We start from the raw sequence: 20,330 nt of genomic DNA, 5'->3' as shown, positions 1-20,330 counted from the left end.
GAGGCAGAAAGCCCCTGCACTGACTCCTAAACATACTCTTCCAGGAAATAGTTTTGCCCTAGTAACATAATGTTGCAGATGTGATTTTGCTTAATGTTGCCAACCCAACATGAATTCCATTGAAGCCGTGTGGAGGGCCCCTGTCTTAGCCCGGTTTAGTATATTTCAGCCCAACCCCATTATAACATTATCCAGTCCACCCTTTGTCCTCAGCCAGTGTCAGACATACAACTGCCTCTGTCAACCAGCCGTCACATGTTAACGCTAATATTTACGGTATAGCATTATCAGCATCCAAAAACAATGGATACAAACTGTGCCTGTGTGAGCGCACTAACATGTTTATGTGTACATGCGTATACACTGAGTGCACAAAACATTAGGAACACCTGCTCTTTCCATGACAGACTGACCAGGTGAATCCAGGTGAAGGTTATGATCCCTTATTGATGTCACTTGTTAAATCCACTTCAATCAGTGTACATGAAGGGGAGGAGAGGTTAAAGAAGGATTTTAAGCCTTGAGACAATTGAGACATGGATTGTGTATGTGTGCCTTTCAGAGGGTGAATGGGCAAGGCAAGAAATGTATCTGCCTTTGAAAGGGGTATGGTAGTAGGTGCCAGGCGCACCGGTTTGAATGTGTCAAGAACTGCAACGCTGCTGGGTTTTTCATGCTCAACAGTTTCCTGTGTGTATCAAGAATGGTTCACCACCCAAAGGACATCCAGCCAGCTTGACACAACTGTGGGAAGCACTGGAGTCAACATGGGCCAGCATCCCTGTGGAACGCTTTCAACACCTTGTAGAGTCCATGCCCCGACGAATTGAGGCTGTTCTGAGGGCAAAAGGGGGTGCAACTCAATATTAGGAAGGTGTTCCTAATGTTTTGTACACTGAGTGTGCGTGTCATGTGCTCTGTGTTCATAAAAGTGTGTGTGACCCAAACCCAGGAAGTATGTCACTCGCCACCAGGCTCTGTGTATACCAGGTCCTTGTTATGTTCTAATTATTTATCAAATTGTCGGATGGCAGTCCACATAGGTTTATGATTTACTTAATTAGGTCTTCTGCCGTGTGCTATTGGAGTGTGGATTTGGCCGGTTGATTCCACCGGCTTGCGTGTAGGTTTTGGAGGAGCTCCACCTCTCATCCGATCTTATCGTGGTACAGAAAACATTGCCTCTGCCACCACATGTAGCACTGGGTTTTTGTATATATGTACAGTACAGTGTGTGTGTGTGTGTGTGTGTGTGTGTGTGTAGTTTGTAAGAAAGCAAGCAGTTGATGTAATCTGTTGGTGTGGAGTGAGGATTTCCTCCCTGCCAAAGAGAGTGGTATGTTCCAGTGTGTTTGGGGACCTGTCAGGGGACCTATGAAAGTACAGATTATGGGAGTTAGGTGAATGGGTCCCACTTAGGGACAAACAGAGCGGTTAAAAGGGCAGAGGGTCTTTCTATCTATACAGATTTTTGCCACAAACACACACACATACACACACCTCTTACTTTTGCGTTCTGCTTTTCAGTCTGATCTTCCAGTAATATTCTTTACTGCCTGAATACCTAGAAAGAGTTCACTCGTTGCATGTGAACGTGAATATCCCTCTTGGGGCCAGTATATGTGAATCATTTCATAAAGTCTGTTTCATAATGTCTGATGAATTGGGCCTATTAAGGTGTGTGGATGCTGGACTCTAGACTCCAACCCTCTGGTTAGCGCTGTGAAAACCTCTATTGTTCCCTACTGTAGGTCTGGTAATGACGCTCCTATCTCCTGTTTGACTTGGACAGCCTCTTGTAGCCATTCACTGAAACTACCAGGTCGATTATGTGACTGACTGAGTTCCTTTCTACCAAGGCTTGTTTTAACACACAGATATCCATCGCAAGGCCAACAAAACACACCACAGCAGACCACCACACAAACGCACACACACAGCAGACCACCGCATTATCACGGTGGGGTAGGAGGTCCCACTTTCCCAATCAATCATTACTCCCTCCTGGTTCCAGTATACACACATACACAAATGAACAATTATATACACACACACGCAGGAGCAAACAGGGTCCTGTTCTAACCTGCTTCACTAGAGACAGAGAAACTCAGGGTTCTAACCTGCTTCACCAGAGACTGAGAAACACAGGGTCCTTTCTAACCTGCTTCACTGGAGACAGAAAACCCCAGGGTCCTGTTCTAACCTGCTTCACTAGAGACAGAGAAACCCAGGGCCCTGTTCTAACCTGCTTCACTGGAGACAGAAACCCAGGGTCCTGTTCTAACATGCTTCACTGGAGACAGATAAACCCAGGGTCCTGTTCTAACCTGCTTCACTAGAGACAGAGAAACACAGGGCCCTGTTCTAACCTGCTTCACTGGAGACAGAGAAACCCAGGGTCCTGTTCTAACCTGCATCACTAGAGACAGAAACCCAGGGTCCTGTTCTAACATGCTTCACTGGAGACCGATAAACCCAGGGTCCTGTTCTAACCTGCTTCACTAGAGACAGAGAAACCCAGGGCCCTGTTCTAACCTGCTTCACTAGAGACAAAGACACTGAGTGCACTCTCTGTACCATTGAAAGACACTCAGCTGAGCTGCGAAAAGAAAAGGGAAAAAGAAGGGAACCCTGTGAAAGAAAAGGGAAAGTGACATGAGCTGAGGCTGAAGAGTATGGTGCTGAGGAAAAAGAAGGGAGTGTGAAGGAAGAGCAATGTCATTATTTCTTCCCCCCAGCACTCCTCCATTCACTGGCGGGTCGCTCTCTCTCTCTCTCTTCCTCGCTCTGTCCCTCTCTCTCTCTTTCTCTTCCTCTCTCTCTTCCTCTCTCTCTCTCTCCTCCTGTCTCTCTCTCTTCCTCTCTCTCTCTTTCTCTCTCTTCCTCGCTCTCTCCCTCTCTCTCTTCCTCTCTCTTTCTCTTCCTCTCTCCCCCTCTCTCTCTCATTTTCTCTATCTCTCTCTCTTCCTTGCTCGCTCTCTCTCTCTCTCTTCCTCGTTCCCTCTCTCTCTCTCCCTCTCTTTCTCTTCCTCTCTCTCTTCCTCTCTCCCCCTCTCTCTCTCATTTTCTCTCTCTCTCTCTATCTCTCTCTCTTCCTCTCGCTCTCTCTCTTCCTCTCTCTCATTTTCTCTCTCATTTTCTCTCTCTTCCTCGCTCTCTTCCTCTTCCTCTCTCTCTTCCTCGCTCTTTCTCTTTCTCTTCCTCTCTCTCTTCCTCTTCCTCTCTCTCTTCCTCTCTCTCTCTCCTCCTGTCTCTCTCTCTTCCTCTCTCTCTCTCTCTCTCTCTCTCTCTCTCTTCCTCGCTCTCTCTCTCTCTTCCTCGCTCTCTCTCTCTCTTCCTCGCTCTCTCCCTCTCTCTCTTCCTCTCTCTTTCTCTTCCTCTCTCTCTCTTCCTTGCTCTCTCTCTCTCTCTTCCTCGTTCCCTCTCTCTCTCTTCCTCTCTCTTTCTTTCTCTCTCCCTCTTTCTCTTCCTCTCTCTCTTCCTCTCTCTCTTCCTCTCTCTCCCCCTCTCTCTCATTTTCTCTCTCTCTCTCTCTCTCATTTTCTCTCTCTCGCTCTCTCTTCCTCTCTCTCATTTTCTCTCTCTTCCTCTCTCTCTCTCTCTCTTCCTCGCTCTCTCGCTCTCTTCCTCCCTCTCTCTCTCTTCCTCTCCCTCTTTCTCTTCCTCTCTCTCTCTTCCTATCGCTCTCCCTCTTTCTCTCCCTCTTTCTCTCCCTTTCTCTCTTCCTCTCTCTCTCCCTCTCTGCAGCCAGCCGAGAGTGTGAGAGTAATCCGCGCCGACAGTGTGAGACGACGAAGAATCATTCCTGTATTCAGAGCCGCCACCACTTACCCCCCTCTTCCTTTTCTCTCCTCTTCTCTGCCCCCTCTTTTGCTCTCCTCCACTGATACGTTAGGCCTGGATGTCACTATATCATTTATCCTGGCTTTACCTCTCTCTGCCACTCTGCCCTGCTAGCCTAGAGGGGTGTGTGTGTGTGTGTGTGTGTGTGCGTGCGTATGAGCGGGGGCAGAGTGTCTTAGCCTTCTGCAAATGGGCTTTTTGTGGCATTTTTTGGAGACTGCACTTAACAGCTTGCTCAGGGGAGAAACGACGTGAGAGTTCATGAAGAAAGGGAGAGGGAATGAGAAACAGGGGGATGGAGAGGTAGAGAGAGAGTGAGACAGGGAGAGGGAATGAGAAACAGGGCGATGGAGAGGTAGAGAGAGAGTGAGACAGGGAGAGTGGGAAGCACATCTTACAAATGTGTGTGTGATGTTTCAGGTCTGTTTTGGGTTGTCTAGACAAGACAGCAGTGAAACACTTTAAAACCGGGAGGCATTTTAGAGGAGTGGAATTTAGGAAAAGGACTCCGTATCCAAGGTGTCTCCAAGTTATGCTCCACTTTAGTCTGTTGTATGATTACTACTTGTATCATTTTACTTTGACTCCACTATTTAAACCTATGACTCTCGCATCCATCTGCAACCATACAGCCTTTCTCCTATAGCACGAATAGATGAATAATAAATGCACTGATTGTACTAAATGCATCTGTATATTTACTAAAGCATTCATTTATGCTGGCACACTCAAACACACACACACACACACCTAAATTATATGTGCATATGTATATACAGTACCAGTCGAAAGTTTGGACACACCTACTCATTCAAGGGTTTTTCTTTGTTTTGACTATTTTCTACATTATAGAATAATAGTGAAGACATCAAAAAGTATTAAACAAATCAAAATATATTTTATATTTAAGATTCTTCAAATAGCCACTCTTGGCATTCTCTCAACCAGCTCCATGAGGTAGTCACCTGGAAGGCATTTCAATTAACAGGTGTGCCTTGTTAAAAGTTAATTTGTGGAATTTATTTCCTTCTTAATGCGTTTGAGACAATCAGTTGTGTTGTAACAAGGTTAGGGGTGGTATACAGAAGATAGCCCTATTTGGTAAAAGACCAAGTCCATATTATGGCAAGAACAGCTCAAATAAGCAAAGAGAAACGACAGTCCATCAATACTTTAAGACATGAAGGTCACTCAATCCGGAATATTTCAAAAACCATCAAGCGCTATGATGAAACTGGCTCTCATGAGGACCGCCACAGGAAAGGAAGACCCAGCGTTACCTCTGGTGCAGAGGATAAGTTCAATAGAGTACCCAGTCTCAGAAATTGCAGCCCAAATAAATGCTTCACAGAGTTCAAGTTACAGACACATATCAACTGTTCAGAGGAGACTGTGTTAATCTGGCCTTCATGGTCGAATTGCTGCAAAGAAACCACTACTAAAGGACACCAATAAGAAGAAGAGACTTGCTTGGGCCAAGAAACACAAGCAATGGACATTAGACCGGTGGAAATCTGTCCTTTGGTCTGGAGTCCAAATGTGCGATTTTTGGTTCCAACCGCTGTTTCTTTGTGATTTACTTAATTAGGTCTACTGCCGTGTGCTATTGGAGCGTGGATTTGGCCGGTTGATTCCACCGGCTTGCGTGTAGGTTTTGGAGGAGCTCCACCTCTCATCCGATCTTATCGTGGTACAGAAAACATTGCCTCTGCCACCACATGTAGCACTGGGTTTTTGTATATATGTACAGTACAGTACTGTGTGTGTGTGTGTGTGTGTGTGTAGTTTGGAAGAAAGCAAGCAGTTGATGTAATCTGTTGGTGTGGAGTGAGGATTTCCTCCCTGCCAAAGAGAGTGGTATGTTCCAGTGTGTTTGGGGACCTGTCAGGGGACCTATGAAAGTACAGATTATGGGAGTTAGGTGAATGGTTCCCACTTAGGGACAAACAGAGCGGTTAAAAGGGCAGAGGGTCTTTCTATCTATACAGATTTTTGCCACAAACACACACACATACACACACCTCTTACTTTTGCGTTCTGCTTTTCAGTCTGATCTTCCAGTAATATTCTTTACTGCCTGAATACCTAGAAAGAGTTCACTCGTTGCATGTGAACGTGAATATCCCTCTTGGGGCCAGTATATGTGAATCATTTCATAAAGTCTGTTTCATAATGTCTGATGAATTGGGCCTATTAAGGTGTGTGGATGCTGGACTCTAGACTCCAACCCTCTGGTTAGCGCTGTGAAAACCTCTATGTCTTAAAGTATTGATGGACTGTCGTTTGTCTTTGCTTATTTGAGCTGTTCTTGCCATAATATGGACTTGGTCTTTTACCAAATAGGACTATCTTCTGTATACCACCCCTAACCTTGTTACAACACATCTGATTGGCTCAAACGCATTAAGAAGGAAAGAAATTCCACAAATTAACTCTTAACAAGGCACACCCGTTAATTGAAATGCCTTGACTGTCCAAGATCAAAGCCAAACCATAATCACTCTAAATGGCTACATTCAAACAACCAGCAATGATAGAGCCCCCTTCGCTTCAGTGTCATTTTCATACACAGCCTCTAATGTTGTTGTAAATTGACTCGTTCAGGGTATAGCTAGTTATATTACGATAAACCTTCTATATTCCATATTCCACTTCGGTTTAAATCACTGCTGTATTATTACCTATAAACTGATTCATTGACAATGGTACAATATGCTGTTTCTTCCTCCTCCCAGGCATTTGGACCCAGTTGGTGTCCCAAATGGCACCCTATTCCCTATTTAGTGCACTACTTTTGACCAAGGCCCATGGTGCTCTAGTCAAAAGTAGTGCACGATATAGGCAATAGGGTGCCATTTGAGACCCAGACCCGTCAGTCAGGACTAAATAATGGAATACGGAGTCGGTCAGCTAATTAAATAATGAGTTGATTAGTAGAAATGGACTGTAATGTTAAGTGGTATGATCCATTGAACCCTGGTCTGTAGTTAGGTAGTGCCCCAAGGCTTAAGCAGCTTGTTTTACCAATTTATACCTGCTACGGTAAGAGCCTGCTTTACCATTTGGAGATAGGCCTATCTCCAGCTTCTGGGTGCTTCCCAAATGGCACCCTATTCCCTACATAGTGCACTACTTTTGACCAGAGCCCTATGGGGAATAGGGTTTCATTTGGGGAGCAGGCTCTGAATGGTTGTAGCTACTTTACGGGCTCTGTATAATAGTTTATATGGCCAGCAGACAGCCTTGTTGTGTCCTCCTAGTCTTTAGCCTGCTGCTGTTTGCCCACTCTGGGTTAATAGTACATTTGTTGTTGTTGTGTTCTCCTTTCTTCCCTGTGTGTGTTTTCTCAGAAGTTCAAATTCTCAAGTTCATGAAAGCTTATTCATACTTCCATCACCATAACATGTAGTCGTTTCTTTTCTCTGCAGATCTTGGTTCAAAAGGACAAACCGATCATGGGAGTGTCCCAAATGGCACCATATTCTCTTTATAGTGCACTACGTTTACCATGGCCCATAGGGATCTGGTCAAAAGTAGTTCACTATATAGGAAATAGATAAGGATGCCATTTTGAACGCACACAACGTCTTGCTCTCAGGGGTCATGTCCCAGGTCAAGAGGTCAACAACAGCAGTACTTTTCTGAAGAGAACAAGGAAGTTAGTTTCTATAGGCTCCACATTCAGCATGAACTGTACTGTAGATCGACAGTAATCAGCTCATATTGATGAAAGCTATTATGCTGTACATTAGAATGTACATAATGACAATCTATAGGAAATGGAAAAGCGTTCAGTATTCAGCCTCTGGTCTTGCAGTGAGTCTCCGCTGTTCTCTTTGTCCTGGACCACTTTATGCTTCTTTAACTCTGAATCTTTCTCTCTCCGGTGACCTCTGTGTGTCCTCTCTCTTGGCCCCTGCCTCAACCCGGGTGTCTCTCAGTTCTAGCCAATCTCGAGTGTGATACGGTGGCACTCCAGCCAATAGGGAGGCTGACATGGCCTCTTTGCACTCCGCTGCTAATGGTGCGCCGACCGAGCCTCGTTCTTCTTCTTCTTGCATAGCTCTGTCCCCCGACCAAGGAACACAAGTTTGCTTTCATTCGTCTCCCGGTTCCCGGGTAGTGGAAAGAAGAGGTGAGGGGTGGCAGGGTGTCCCTGGCCAGAGAGCATTTGTGGCAGTGGCCTGTAGTCGTGTCCCCTGAAGTGAAGGGACAGCAGGGGACTATGAGGGGTGTACAGACCAGTGGTGTTGTGTATCAGACGTGCCATGGAATATTCCATAGGACTATGTTGGATGTATCTCATGTCTTTGTCTTCTATCAAGTCAGACGTGTGTATGTCAACACACATGCTGGCACCCACACTCACACAAAAACTCAGCACTGCAGCACCTCCGCTCCAGTAGAAAGCTAGCGGTCCTATGAGTGAGGGGCCTGACGTGATGTGGTCTGATTGTACTAAAAGTCCCCTTCAGAGCAGAATAGCACCATACATAAACACACACACACACACACACACACACACACACACACACACACACACACACACACACACACACACACCACCACCACCACCAGTCTGTTCAGCTGAGCCTAGCCCTCTGTCTCAACACATACAGCATACAGCAATTGTCTGGGGGTTAAGTTGTGGTAATAATATCTTGTTTTGGGATTTAGTTCAGAGGTCAAGGTCCAGAGGTATTTTTTTGTGTTTGGTTCTGTCCCAAATGGCACCTCATTCCATATATAGTGTACTAATTTTGACCAGTTGAGCCCTATGGGTGGATAGGGTGCCATTTGGGAGTTAGTCTATGTTTGTGTGTGTACAGTGGGGAAAAAAAGTATTTAGTCAGCCACCAATTGTGCAAGTTCTCCCACTTAAAAAGATGAGAGAGGCCTGTAATTTTCATCATATGTACACGTCAACTATGACAGACAAATTGAGGAAAAAAAATCCAGAAAATCACATTATAGGATTTTTAATGAATTTATTTGCAAATTATGGTGGAAAATAAGTATTTGGTCACCTACAAACAAGCAAGATTTCTGGCTCTCACAGACCTGTAACTTCTTCTTTAAGAGGCTCCTCTGTCCTCCACTCGTTACCTGTATTAATGGCACCTGTTTGAACTTGTTATCAGTATAAAAGACACCTGTCCACAACCTCAAACAGCCACATTACAAACTCCACTATGGCCAAGACCAAAGAGCTGTCAAAGGACACCAGAAACAAAATTGTAGACCTGCACCAGGCTGGGAAGACTGAATCTGCAATAGGTAAGCAGCTTGGTTTGAAGAAATCAACTGTGGGAGCAATTATTAGGAAATGGAAGACATACAAGACCACTGATAATCTCCCTCGATCTGGGGCTCCACGCAAGATCTCACCCCGTGGGGTCAAAATGATCACAAGAACGGTGAGCAAAAATTCCAGAACCACACGGGGGGACCTAGTGAATGACCTGCAGAGAGCTGGGACCAAAGTAACAAAGCCTACCATCAGTAACACACTACGCCGCCAGGGACTCAAATCCTGCAGTGCCAGACGTGTCCCCCTGCTTAAGCCAGTACATGTCCAGGCCCGTCTAAAGTTTGCTAGAGTGCATTTGGATGATCCAGAAGAGGATTGGGAGAATGTCATATGGTCAGATGAAACCAAAATATAACTTTTTGGTAAAAACTCAACTTGTTGTGTTTGGAGGACAAAGAATGCTGAGTTGCATCCAAAGAACACCATACCTACTGTGAAGCATGGGGGTGGAAACATCATGCTTTGGGGCTGTTTTTCTGCAAAGGGACCAGGACGACTGATCCGTGTAAAGGAAAGAATGAATGGGGCCATGTATCGTGAGATTTTGAGTGAAAACCTCCTTCCATCAGCAAGGGCATTGAAGATGAAACGTGGCTAGGTCTTTCAGCATGACAATGATCCCAAACACACCGCCCGGGCAACGAAGGAGTGGCTTCGTAAGAAGCATTTCAAGGTCCTGGAGTGGCCTAGCCAGTCTCCAGATCTCAACCCCATAGAAAATCTTTGGAGGGAGTTGAAAGTCCATGTTGCCCAGCGACAGCCCCAAAACATCACTGCTCTAGAGGAGATCTGCATGGAGGAATGGGCCAAGATACCAGCAACAGTGTGTGAAAACCTTGTGAAGACTTACAGAAAACGTTTGACCTGTGTCATTGCCAACAAAGGGTATATAACAAAGTATTGAGAAACTTTTGTTATTGACCAAATACTTATTTTCCACCATAATTTGCAAATAAATTCATAAAAAATCCTACAATGTGATTTTCTGGAAAAAAAAATCTCATTTTGTCTGTCATAGTTGACGTGTACCTATGATGAAAATGACAGGCCTCTCTCATCTTTTTAAGTGGGAGAACTTGCACAATTGGTGGCTGACTAAATACTTTTTTCCCCCACTGTATATAGAGAGGATGGTGTGGTGGATTTTCAACAGCTAGCCGAATCATCTGTGTGAGCAACTAATGAGAAAGTCTCCTCTAAATCCAATGTGTGGGGGGTGGGGGGTGGGGGGGGGGGGAATCTGACGTGATGGCACTAACCAGAGCCAGCTGGGGCCAACGGTGAGATTAAAGTTAAAACTAAAAAACAATCAGTCGGCATAAGTATAGTATCGGTGTGGGTTACTGCCTCACTCCCAGACTCTCAGAGAGAGAGAGAGACAAGGACGATATAGAGGAGGAGAGGAAAGATGGAGAGAGAAGAGAAAGTGGCATCTTCTCTCTCCTCTCCTGTCCTCTCCTGTCCTCTCCTCCTCTCTCCTCTCTCCTCCTCTTCTCTCCTGTCCTCTCCTCCTTGCTTCTCTCCTGTCCTCTCCTCCTCGCTTCTCTCCTGTCCTCTCCTCCTCGCTCCTCTCCTGTCCTCTCCTCCTCGCTCCTCTCCTCTCCTCGCTCCTCTCCTGTCCTCTCCTCCTCGCTCCTCTCCTGTCCTCTCCTCCTCGGTCCTCTCCGCTCCTCTCCTGTCCTCTCCTCCTCGCTCCTCTCCTCGCTCCTCTGCTGTCCTCTCCTCGCTCCTCTCCTGTCCTCTCCTCCTCTCCTGTCCTCTCCTGTCCTCTTCTCCTCTCCTGTCCTCTCCTCCTCTCCTGTCTTCTCCTCCTCGCTCCTCTCCTGTCCTCTCCTCTCCTCGCTCCTCTCCTGTCCTCTCCTCGCTCCTCTCCTGTCCTCTCCTCCTCGCTCCTCTCCTGTCCTCTCCTCCTCGCTCCTCTCCTGTCCTCTCCTCCTCGCTCCTCTCCTGTCCTCTCCTCCTCGCTCCTCTCCTGTCCTCTCCTCCTCGGTCCTCTCCTCTCCTCGCTCCTCTCCTGTCCTCTCCTCCTCGCTCCTCTCCTGTCCTCTCCTCCTCGCTCCTCTCCTGTCCTCTCCTCCTCGGTCCTCTCCTCTCCTCGCTCCTCTCCTGTCCTCTCCTCCTCGGTCCTCTCCGCTCCTCTCCTGTCCTCTCCTCCTCGCTCCTCTCCTCGCTCCTCTCCTCGCTCCTCTGCTGTCCTCTCCTCGCTCCTCTCCTGTCCTCTCCTCCTCTCTTGTCCTCTCCTCCTCTCCTGTCCTTTCCTCCTCTCCTGTCCTTTCCTCTCCTCGCTCCTCTCCTGTCCTCTCCTCCTCTCCTGTCCTTTCCTCTCCTCGCTCCTCTCCTCTCCTCTCCTCTCCTCTCCTCTCCTCTCCTCTCCTCTCCTCTCCTCTCCTCTCCTCTCCTCTCCTCTCCTCTCCTCTCCTCTCCTCTCCTCTCCTCTCCTCTCCTCTCCTCTCCTCTCCTTGGCTCAGACACACTGATTAGGTGCCGCTTTGTTTTCCCTTTGATCCCTCCACTTCTCTCAACTTAATATGGCCCCCACACCACATCCTACACACTGTAAACACACACAGCACAAACATGCTCTCAGTGAGGAGGCTGGCATGTGTGTATGTTGATTCAGTGTGTGAGTGCATGTATGTCTGTTCTTTACATGTATTTATGTATTTGGGTCTGTGTGTGTGTATATGTGCATGAATTTGTAATTGTCCATATGTGTGTGTGTGTGGGTGTGTGTGTGTGTGTGTGTGTGTGTGAGCTCGCGGCAGACTGACGTGAGAAGAGGAGAGTTTAAGAGGATTAGACCATTGACATGCTGCTGGACCATTTCTGGACATTATTTCCACAGTCAGTCCACTTGGTAATGAGGTATTTACTGAGCCCTGTAGAACTGTTATTGCATTTTACCACAAAGCTAAACTCCTTCCTCACTGGATTGAGCCATGAGGCCAAATATAGCTCATTCTGTCTCCCTTCATGGCTTCATCATATTCGGACAGAAACGGAGTAGCCATAGGACAGTTCGGCAAATGCCAGCTGTGCTGGTCCATCTTTAGTCCAGTCGCCCTGTCTAAGTTGGGATTTTTAAACATAATTATTTTTTTATTTGCCTAATAAATAATACAGGAAAAAAATGGGTAGGTGTGTTAGAAATGCCCGGGCCAATTTCTGGTCCCAGTCCATCCCTGTATTCAGCTTTCTGTTTGTCCAGGCTTTGGCCCTAAGTATTTATATGTTATAGTAGAAAGTGTCAAGTTTTACATAAATTGTTATTATTACATGTAACTACACAGTAACTATATTAGTAACTGTGGAGTAATGTAATGTGAATGCAAATGTAAATATATTAACCAATCTTAAACATAATGTGGTTGATTTTGTTTCTTTAGAATTAGTCATTGTCATGTAGGTACTATATGCAGTTACCATGTACAGCTGAGTGTATCCATCCTGGTTAACAGGCTAGTTGTAGTGTTAACCAGGGGTGATTTGAGGGGGATGGGGTTAGTTGGTGTTAACTACATGTCATAAGGTCAGCTCTATGTGAAGTGTTAGGGAGCTTAGATCCACATTAGAGCAGAGGGGATTGTGTTGAGGGTGTGAGCATCTCTGTGTTTGTGTTTGTGTGTGTGTGTGTGTGTGTGTGTGTGTGTGTGTGTGTGTTTGATTTGTGAGTGTCGGGTGTTGAGATGTTATCAAGCACAACATCTGATCCGGGGATCAACTTATTGGATGGAAACCCTACTTAGGCCTAATTATGAGTTAGAAGAAGAATGGTTTAGGGGTTAGGAGAGAGGGGTTAGGAGAGAGGTTAGGGGTTAGGAGAGGGGTTAGGAGAGGGACTAGGGGTTAGGAGAGAGAGGTTAGGGGTTAGGAGACAGAGGCTAGGGGGTAGGAGAGAGGGGCTAGGGGTTGAGGGTTAGGAGAGGGGCTAGGGGTTTGGAGAAAGAGGCTAGGGCTAGAAGAGAGGGGCTATGGGTTAGGGGTTAGGAGAGAGAGGCTATGGGTTAGGAGAAAGAGGCTAGGGCTAGAAGAGAGGGGCTATGGGTGAGGAGAGAGGGGCTAGGGGTTTGGGGTTATGAGAGGGGCTAGGGGTTGGGGGTTAGGAGAAGGGCTAGGGGTTAGTAGAGAGGGGCTAGGGGTTAGTAGAGAGGGGCTAGGGGATAGTAGAGAGGGGCTAGGGGTTAGGAGAGGGGTGCCAGGGGTTAGGAGAGGGGGGCTAGGGGTTGGGGGTTAGGAGAGAGGGGCTAGGGGTTAGGAAAAGGATAGAAGAGAGCCCAGAGGAGGAGCAGGAGAGGAAGCGAGAGAGAGGTGAGTTGTATAGTCTGTGCTCTGTCAGAGAGACACCAGCACCTCTACATCATTACAGCTGAGAAACTGATATCATTAGACATTACCCGTATCATTACTGATTAATCCTCACTGACTGTCTGTCTGCGTGTGTGTACGTGTGTGTATTTTGTATTTGTATTTATTATGGATCCGCATTAGCAGCTACTCTTCCTGGGGTCCTGCAAAATTAAGGCAGTTAGTTATACAATTTAAAAAACATTACAAAACATTCACAGATTTCACAACACACTGTGTGCCCTCAGGCCCCTACTCCACCACTACCACATATCTACAGAACAAAATCCATGTGTACGTGTGTGTATGTTATCATGTATGTGTATGCATGTGTCTGTGCCTATGTTTGTGTTGCTTCACAGTCCCCGCTGTTCCATAAGGTGTATTTTTATCTGTTTTTTAAATCTAATTTTACTGCTTGCATCAGTTACTTGATGTGGAATAGAGTTCCATGTAGTCATGGCTCTATGTAGTACTGTGCGCCTCCCATAGTCTGTTCTGGACTTGGGGACTGTAAAGAGACCTCTTGTGGCATGTCTTGTGGGGTATGCATGGGTGTCCGAGCTGTGCGCCAGTAGTTCAAACAGACAGCTCGGTTCATTCAACATGTCAATACCTCTCATAAATACAAGTAGTGATGAAGTCAATCTCTCCTCCACTTTGAGCCAGGAGCGAATGACATGCATATTATTCATGTTAGCTCTCTGTGTACATCCAAGGGTCAGCCGTGCTGTCCTGTTCTGAGCCAATTGCAATTTTCCTAAGTCCCTTCTCCCCGTCTTAGCTGCTGTTGTATCAATATGTTTTGACCATGACAGTTTACAATCCAGGGTTACTCAAAGCAGTTTAGTCACCTCAACTTGCTCAATTTCCACATGATTTATTATAAGATTTAGTTGAGGTTATTGAATGATTTGTCCCAAATACAATGCTTTTAGTTTTAGAAATATTTAGGACTAACTTATTCCTTTCCACTCTGAAACTAACTGCAGCTCTTTAAGTGTTGCAGTCATTTCAGTCGCTGTAGTAGCTGACGTGTATAGTGTTGAGTCATCCGCATACACAGACAGACTGGCTTTACTCAAATCCAGTGGCATGTCGTTAGTAAAGATTGAAAAAGGTAAGGGGCCTAGACAGCTACCCTAGGGAATTTCTGATTCTACCTGGATTATGTTGGAGAGGCTTCCATTAAAGAACACCCTCTGTGTTCTGTTAGACAGGTAACTCTTTATCCACAATATAGCAGGGGGTGTAAAGCCATAACACACACGTTTTTCCAGCAGCAGACTATGATCGAAAATGTCAAAAGCCGCACTGAAGTCTAACAATCTTTTATCATCAATTTCTCTCAGCCAATCATTAGTCATTTGTGTGTGCTGTGCTTGTTGAATGTCCTTCCCTATAAGCATGCTGAAAGTCTGTTGTCAATTTGTTTACTGTAAAATAGCATTGTATCTGGTCAAACACAATTTTTTTCCAAAGGTTTACTAAGGGTTGGTAACAGGCTGATTGGTCGGCTATTTGAGCCGGTAAAGGGGGCTTTACTATTCTTAGGTAGCGGAATTACTTTTGCTTCCATCCATTCCTGGGAGCACACACTTTCTAGTAGGTTTAAATTGAAAATATGGCAAATAGGAGTGGCAATATTGTCCGCTATTATCCTCAGTAATTTTCCATCCAAGTTGTCAGACCCCGGTGGCTTGTCATTGTTGATAGACAACAATAATTTAATTGTGTGTGTGCGTATATGTGTGTGCGTTCGTGTGTGCGCGTACGTGTGTGTGTGTGTGCGTACGTGCTTGTGTGTGTGTGTGTGTGTGTGTGTGTGTGTGTGTGTGTGCTTGCAGTGAGTGCGTGAGACTAAAACCCAATGTGGAACAGTAGTCATGGTCAGCCACTAGGATTACTGTTTAGCTTTGACTGTGTTTCTGCTGTTTTTATCCAAGCAAATTTAAAAAAGGGAGGGTGGTGGGATAGACTAACATGTGGAACAGAGTGATGTGTTGTGTGTGGAAGGTAGGAAGGTAGGGCAGCTTTGTGTAGCTAATCGGATCTGAAGCCAACAGCTACTGTTTCCCGTGGGACGTTCTCATGGCTCCAGTGTAACCCTCTCCCTTCAGTCCACACCCCCTGTCATGGATTGGATTTATATAAGGCTTTTACAGGTGCTTAAAGTGCTTTACATTGAATGGGATGAGATCACTGATATCTGAAGTGAGCACGTATTTGAGTTAAGCATTCATTTGTACAGTAGATTAGTGTGTGTGTTTGTGTGTTCGTGTCTGGCCTCTGCTTTTTCTCAGGCCGGTGCTGGCCTAGTTTTCCCTTGGCGTTCTTCATTCTCTTCAAGCTGAGCATCTAGAATAGGATTTATGTGCACCTGTCACAGGGGTATGTGGGCAAACTAACTCACACAAACACATACACCCACCTCCCTAGCCTACACGCACATCCTACTGACCCCACCCATACACCCCCCCTCGTCATCATCATGGGGAAAATGTCCACGTCCAGTCTTGGGCCCCACTGACACAGCTTTAATATGGGGTCAGGGGGCCAGTGTCACAAGTCACTACTTCCCATTTACCCTGTGGGAGAGCAGAGCTGTCTCACCCTCTGCGTGCGTGTGCGAGAGACAGGAAGAGAGAGAGGGCACAGATACAGTATGTTTGCATATAAGTTTATGCAGGTGTCAGTTTCTGAATGTGTTAGTGTAAAGGTTGTGTGTTCGTGCGTGTCTGTGCAGGAAGCAGAGTAATAACGGTGAAAATACAACACTGCCAATATGACAGGTATATACAGTATGTCTGATCTGTGTCAAAATGCATCACATACAGTACCAGTCAAAAGTTTGGACACACCTACCTCATTCCAGGGTTTTTCTTTATTTTTACTGTTGTAGAATAATACATTGTAGAATAATAGTGAAGACATCAAAACTATGAAATAACACATATGGAATCATTAGTAACCCAAAAAGTGTTAAACAAACCAAACTGTATTTTATATTTGAGATTCTTCAAAGTAGCCACCCTTTGCCTTAATGACACCTTTGCACACTCTTGGCATTCTCTCAACCAGCTTCATGAGGTAGTCACCTGGAATGCATTTCAATTAACAGGTGTGCCTTGTTAAAAGTTAATTTGTGGAATTTCTTTCCTTCTTAATGCGTTTGAGACAATCAGTTGTGTTGTGACAAGGTAGGGGTGGTATACAGAAGATAGCCCTATTTGTTAAAATACCAAGTCCATATTATGGCAAGAACAGCTCAAATAAGCAAAGAGAAACGACAAACCATTAGGCGCTATGATGAAACTGGCTCTCATGAGGACCGCCACAGGAAAGGAAGACCCAGAGTTACCTCTGCTGCAGAGGATACGTTCATTAGAGTTACCAGCCTCAAAAATAGCAGCCCAAATAAATGCTTCACAGAGTTCAAGTCACAGACACATCTCAACATCAACTGTTCAGAGGAGACTGCGTGAATCAGGCCTTCATGGTCGAATTGCTGCAAAGAAACCACTACTAAAAGACACCAATAAGAAGAAGAGACTTGCTTGGGCCAAGAAACACGAGCAATGGACATTAGACCGGTGGTAATCTGTCCTTTGGTCTGATGTGGGGACTTCTTCAAGACTGTTGGAAAAGCATTCCAGGTGAAGTTGGTTGAGAGAATGCCAAGAGTGTGCAAAGCTGTCATCAAGGCAAAGGGTGGCTACTTTGAAGAATCTAAAATCTAAAAGATATTTTGATTTGTTGAACACTTTTTCGGGTTACTACATGATTCCATATGTGTTTTTTAATAGTTTTGATGTCTTCACTATTATTGTACAATGTAGAAAATAGTAAATATAAAGAAAAATCCTTGAATGAGTAGGTGTGTCCAAACTTTTGTCTGGTGCTGTATATCACTGCCTTTATTCCTTCCTGCCAGTCTGCACCCATATTGACGGATATGTTTTACAGCATGTAATATCTTTAATATGTTCCGAATGGCCATGGACTGACTGTCCAATAATATAAACATGTAACAGTTTCCTGTGAATGATGTTGGAGCAGCCTGTCAGGCAGTATGTCAGTCTACACAGGGTGGTAGAGCAGCAGACTGCTAGCTGGCATACCATGCTATTACTGTAACTACTGGGATGATTGAGGAATCAGGTTAAGAGACAGTGTGTTTGACAGAGCAGAGCAGACCAACTAACCCAGAAACATGTGGTAGTGGAGGGAGTCTGGTCTAGTGGAGGGAACAGAGTTTTGGGCCCTGTCCAGAAACAGCCCCTACCCCTTGTCCCCTATAGGCACTTAATCTGTTGTATATCTGATGGAGTTGGATAGGGAGAAGCAAAGTAGTTGTAGCTCCGCCTTGGCCTCTGATAAAGACAACATCTGGCGGCTTTATATGTGAATGTACATTTTTATTGGTTTGGTACACAGACAGAAACAAGACAAAATCCCACTCAACACTACATAATCTACTTACAGCGTTACAACGCTTTCAATGTACAGCTCATAGAAGTTATTTTCATAAATGCATTATGTATTCGTTGCTCTGTGTGTGTGTGTGTGTGTGTGTGTGTGTGTCTCTGTCTCTCCCCCACAGAGCTCCAGCGGGAGGGCAGCATTGAGACTCTCAGCAACAGCTCTGGCTCCACCAGCGGCTCCATCCCCCGTAACTTTGAGGGCTACCGCTCTCCACTGCCCACCAACGAGAGCCAGCCCCTCAGCCTCTTCCCCTCCGGATTCCCCTAGAGGAGACAGCCTGCCTACTGCCCTACAAGACCTGGGGTCAAATACTATTTGAAATCTTTCAAATGCTTTGAGTGTTTGCTTTAGTCTGGCTGGAGTGCCAGATGGGAGGGGGTTGCAACTATTCTATTGGTTCCATTGCGCCAGACAAGCTCAATAAAGGCCAGATAAAGTATTTGAAATGATTTTTTAAAGTATTTCATCCCAGGTCAGCTACCTACCGTCCATCCTACTGCTTCACACAGCACAGCCAGACAATCCTGATGTCTTCTGGTCTCTCGCCATGTTGATGTTCATTAGGATGTTATTGTGTGCAGTGGTCCTCTCCTCTCTCTCTCCAAATCCAGAAACTGTCCAGTGTTACTCCCACCTACCGATGTGTTTCTGTGTGTGGGGGATGATGTGTCACATTGCGTGTGTTTCATTTTGGATGTGTGTGCTGTTCCGAGTGTGTGTTGTTTGCCTGTGTGTATTAGTAGTGAGAGAGAAGGCCGAGGCAGGGTGCGTTGAGTGAGCAGTGTGTCACTCAGTCCCTCCTGTGTGTGTGTGTGTGTGTGTGTGTGTGTGTGTGTGTGTGTGTGTGTGTGTGTGTGTGTGTGTGTGTGTGTGTGTATAAAAAGTGCCCTGATGATTATGGCTGAGTCCCAAATAGCACCTATTCCCTATATAGTGCACTACTTTTGACCAGATCCCTATGGGCCCTGGTCAGAAGTAGTGCACTATAAAGGGAATAGGGTGCTATTTTGGAACGTAACCCACCTCTTGGTAGATTAATGTTTTGGGGCTTTTAGTGAAAGAAACAGGCTCAAAATACAATGTTTGTTGCTGATTAGTTTACTGCTCATTTGAAATCGTTTAAGTTTGTTATTTAGCTAGACATGTTTTTAAAAAGTTGAATAACTACGTGTCACTTTTACTTTTTCACAAGCTTGTAAATGGTGATGGACCTAATGTAGCTGTAGTTGCTTTACTTCTGAAGATAACGATCTAGCTCAGCATGCTGTAATGTATATTAGCTTTACTTATTAAGACCAAATCACTTCCATGTATGTTTCTCTTTATTTGGTCACTTTGATGGTTTCGGTGGGTATTTTTTTAGTTTGTTGAGTCCAGTGTCTTTTGATGATTTCATGTTGCTTTGATTATGACGTTTTGGGGGTTTTTTGCAACAAAAATCAGAGATCTGTGCTTAAACAAAATAAAAGGCTTATTCCTTTCTTGCGTGCGCACACACACACACACACACACACCTCAAACACAAGCACACACTTGTACACTGAATAACTACTTTGCCAGCTTGCTTTTCTTAGTGAATGGGTGATTGCTAGACTTGACCAGACCACATAGGACTTGATATGAAGTCTGATCTGATGCACTAGTGAGAACAGAAAGAAAGACTCACCTTTTAGACTTAAAACAGGTTCTGAATATTTGGTCACTGATTTTGTATTCAGTGTTTATAAAAATGTTCGTTTTAAAACACGATACAATCCTAGTCCTTTGTCTGGGAAATGGATGTCTGGTTGACTACACGGGTCTGTTCATAAAAATGCAACGTTACAGGACTTTCAGATATAAATATTTTTTATAGAACATATGACTCCTCTGTCCTGTAGGAAAAGGAGTCATTACAGATCTATATAATACATTTCTATCTGCAACGTTCTGAATGTTTCACCCTGCTGAACACAGCCATGTTCCCATAATTCTGCATGTTGAATGAGTTGATGGCTACTGCTGCTTGGTCACTGGACATTTTAACATAAAAGGGGCATGATTAATTTATTCCTTTTAATTCAGAACACATGCTTATTAATACATTTTGACTGTACTATTGGTTTTGTAAAATACCAAGTCGTTATTTGCAATACATTCATGTTAATGAAAGACTTGGAAAATAATGTATTGATGTGTTATATTATTATCACCCCTGGATACTCAATTATTTCATATATACTAAGTCAATATAACAGCTGCATAGTCATTGTTTCAATCACGTGTACAAAAGTTATCAGCAAGTGCTTTTGTAAATGTAAAGTGACTTCTCGTTAAATTTAAAGAAAAATAAACCACACCAAAGCCA

The 20,330-nt window shown here is 45.0% G+C and overlaps 1 protein-coding gene across 1 annotated transcript in view; it reads left to right on the top strand.

The window, feature by feature from the left end:
* Nucleotides 1–20,330, top strand: part of LOC311106157 (BCAS3 microtubule associated cell migration factor-like) — a 193,000-nt gene extending 172,670 nt beyond the window's left edge. The window contains exon 22 of the mRNA XM_084148484.1: nt 18,102–20,330. Coding sequence (XP_084004610.1) covers nt 18,102–18,250 — 149 coding nt within the window. The 3' untranslated portion in view covers nt 18,251–20,330. The remainder of the gene's footprint in view (nt 1–18,101) is intronic.

Source organism: Coregonus lavaretus (genome assembly GCF_964263955.1).
Source record: "Coregonus lavaretus genome assembly, chromosome: 30".
Classification (NCBI taxonomy): domain Eukaryota; kingdom Metazoa; phylum Chordata; class Actinopteri; order Salmoniformes; family Salmonidae; genus Coregonus; species Coregonus lavaretus.
This window is presented reverse-complemented; position numbering and strand designations above follow the sequence as displayed.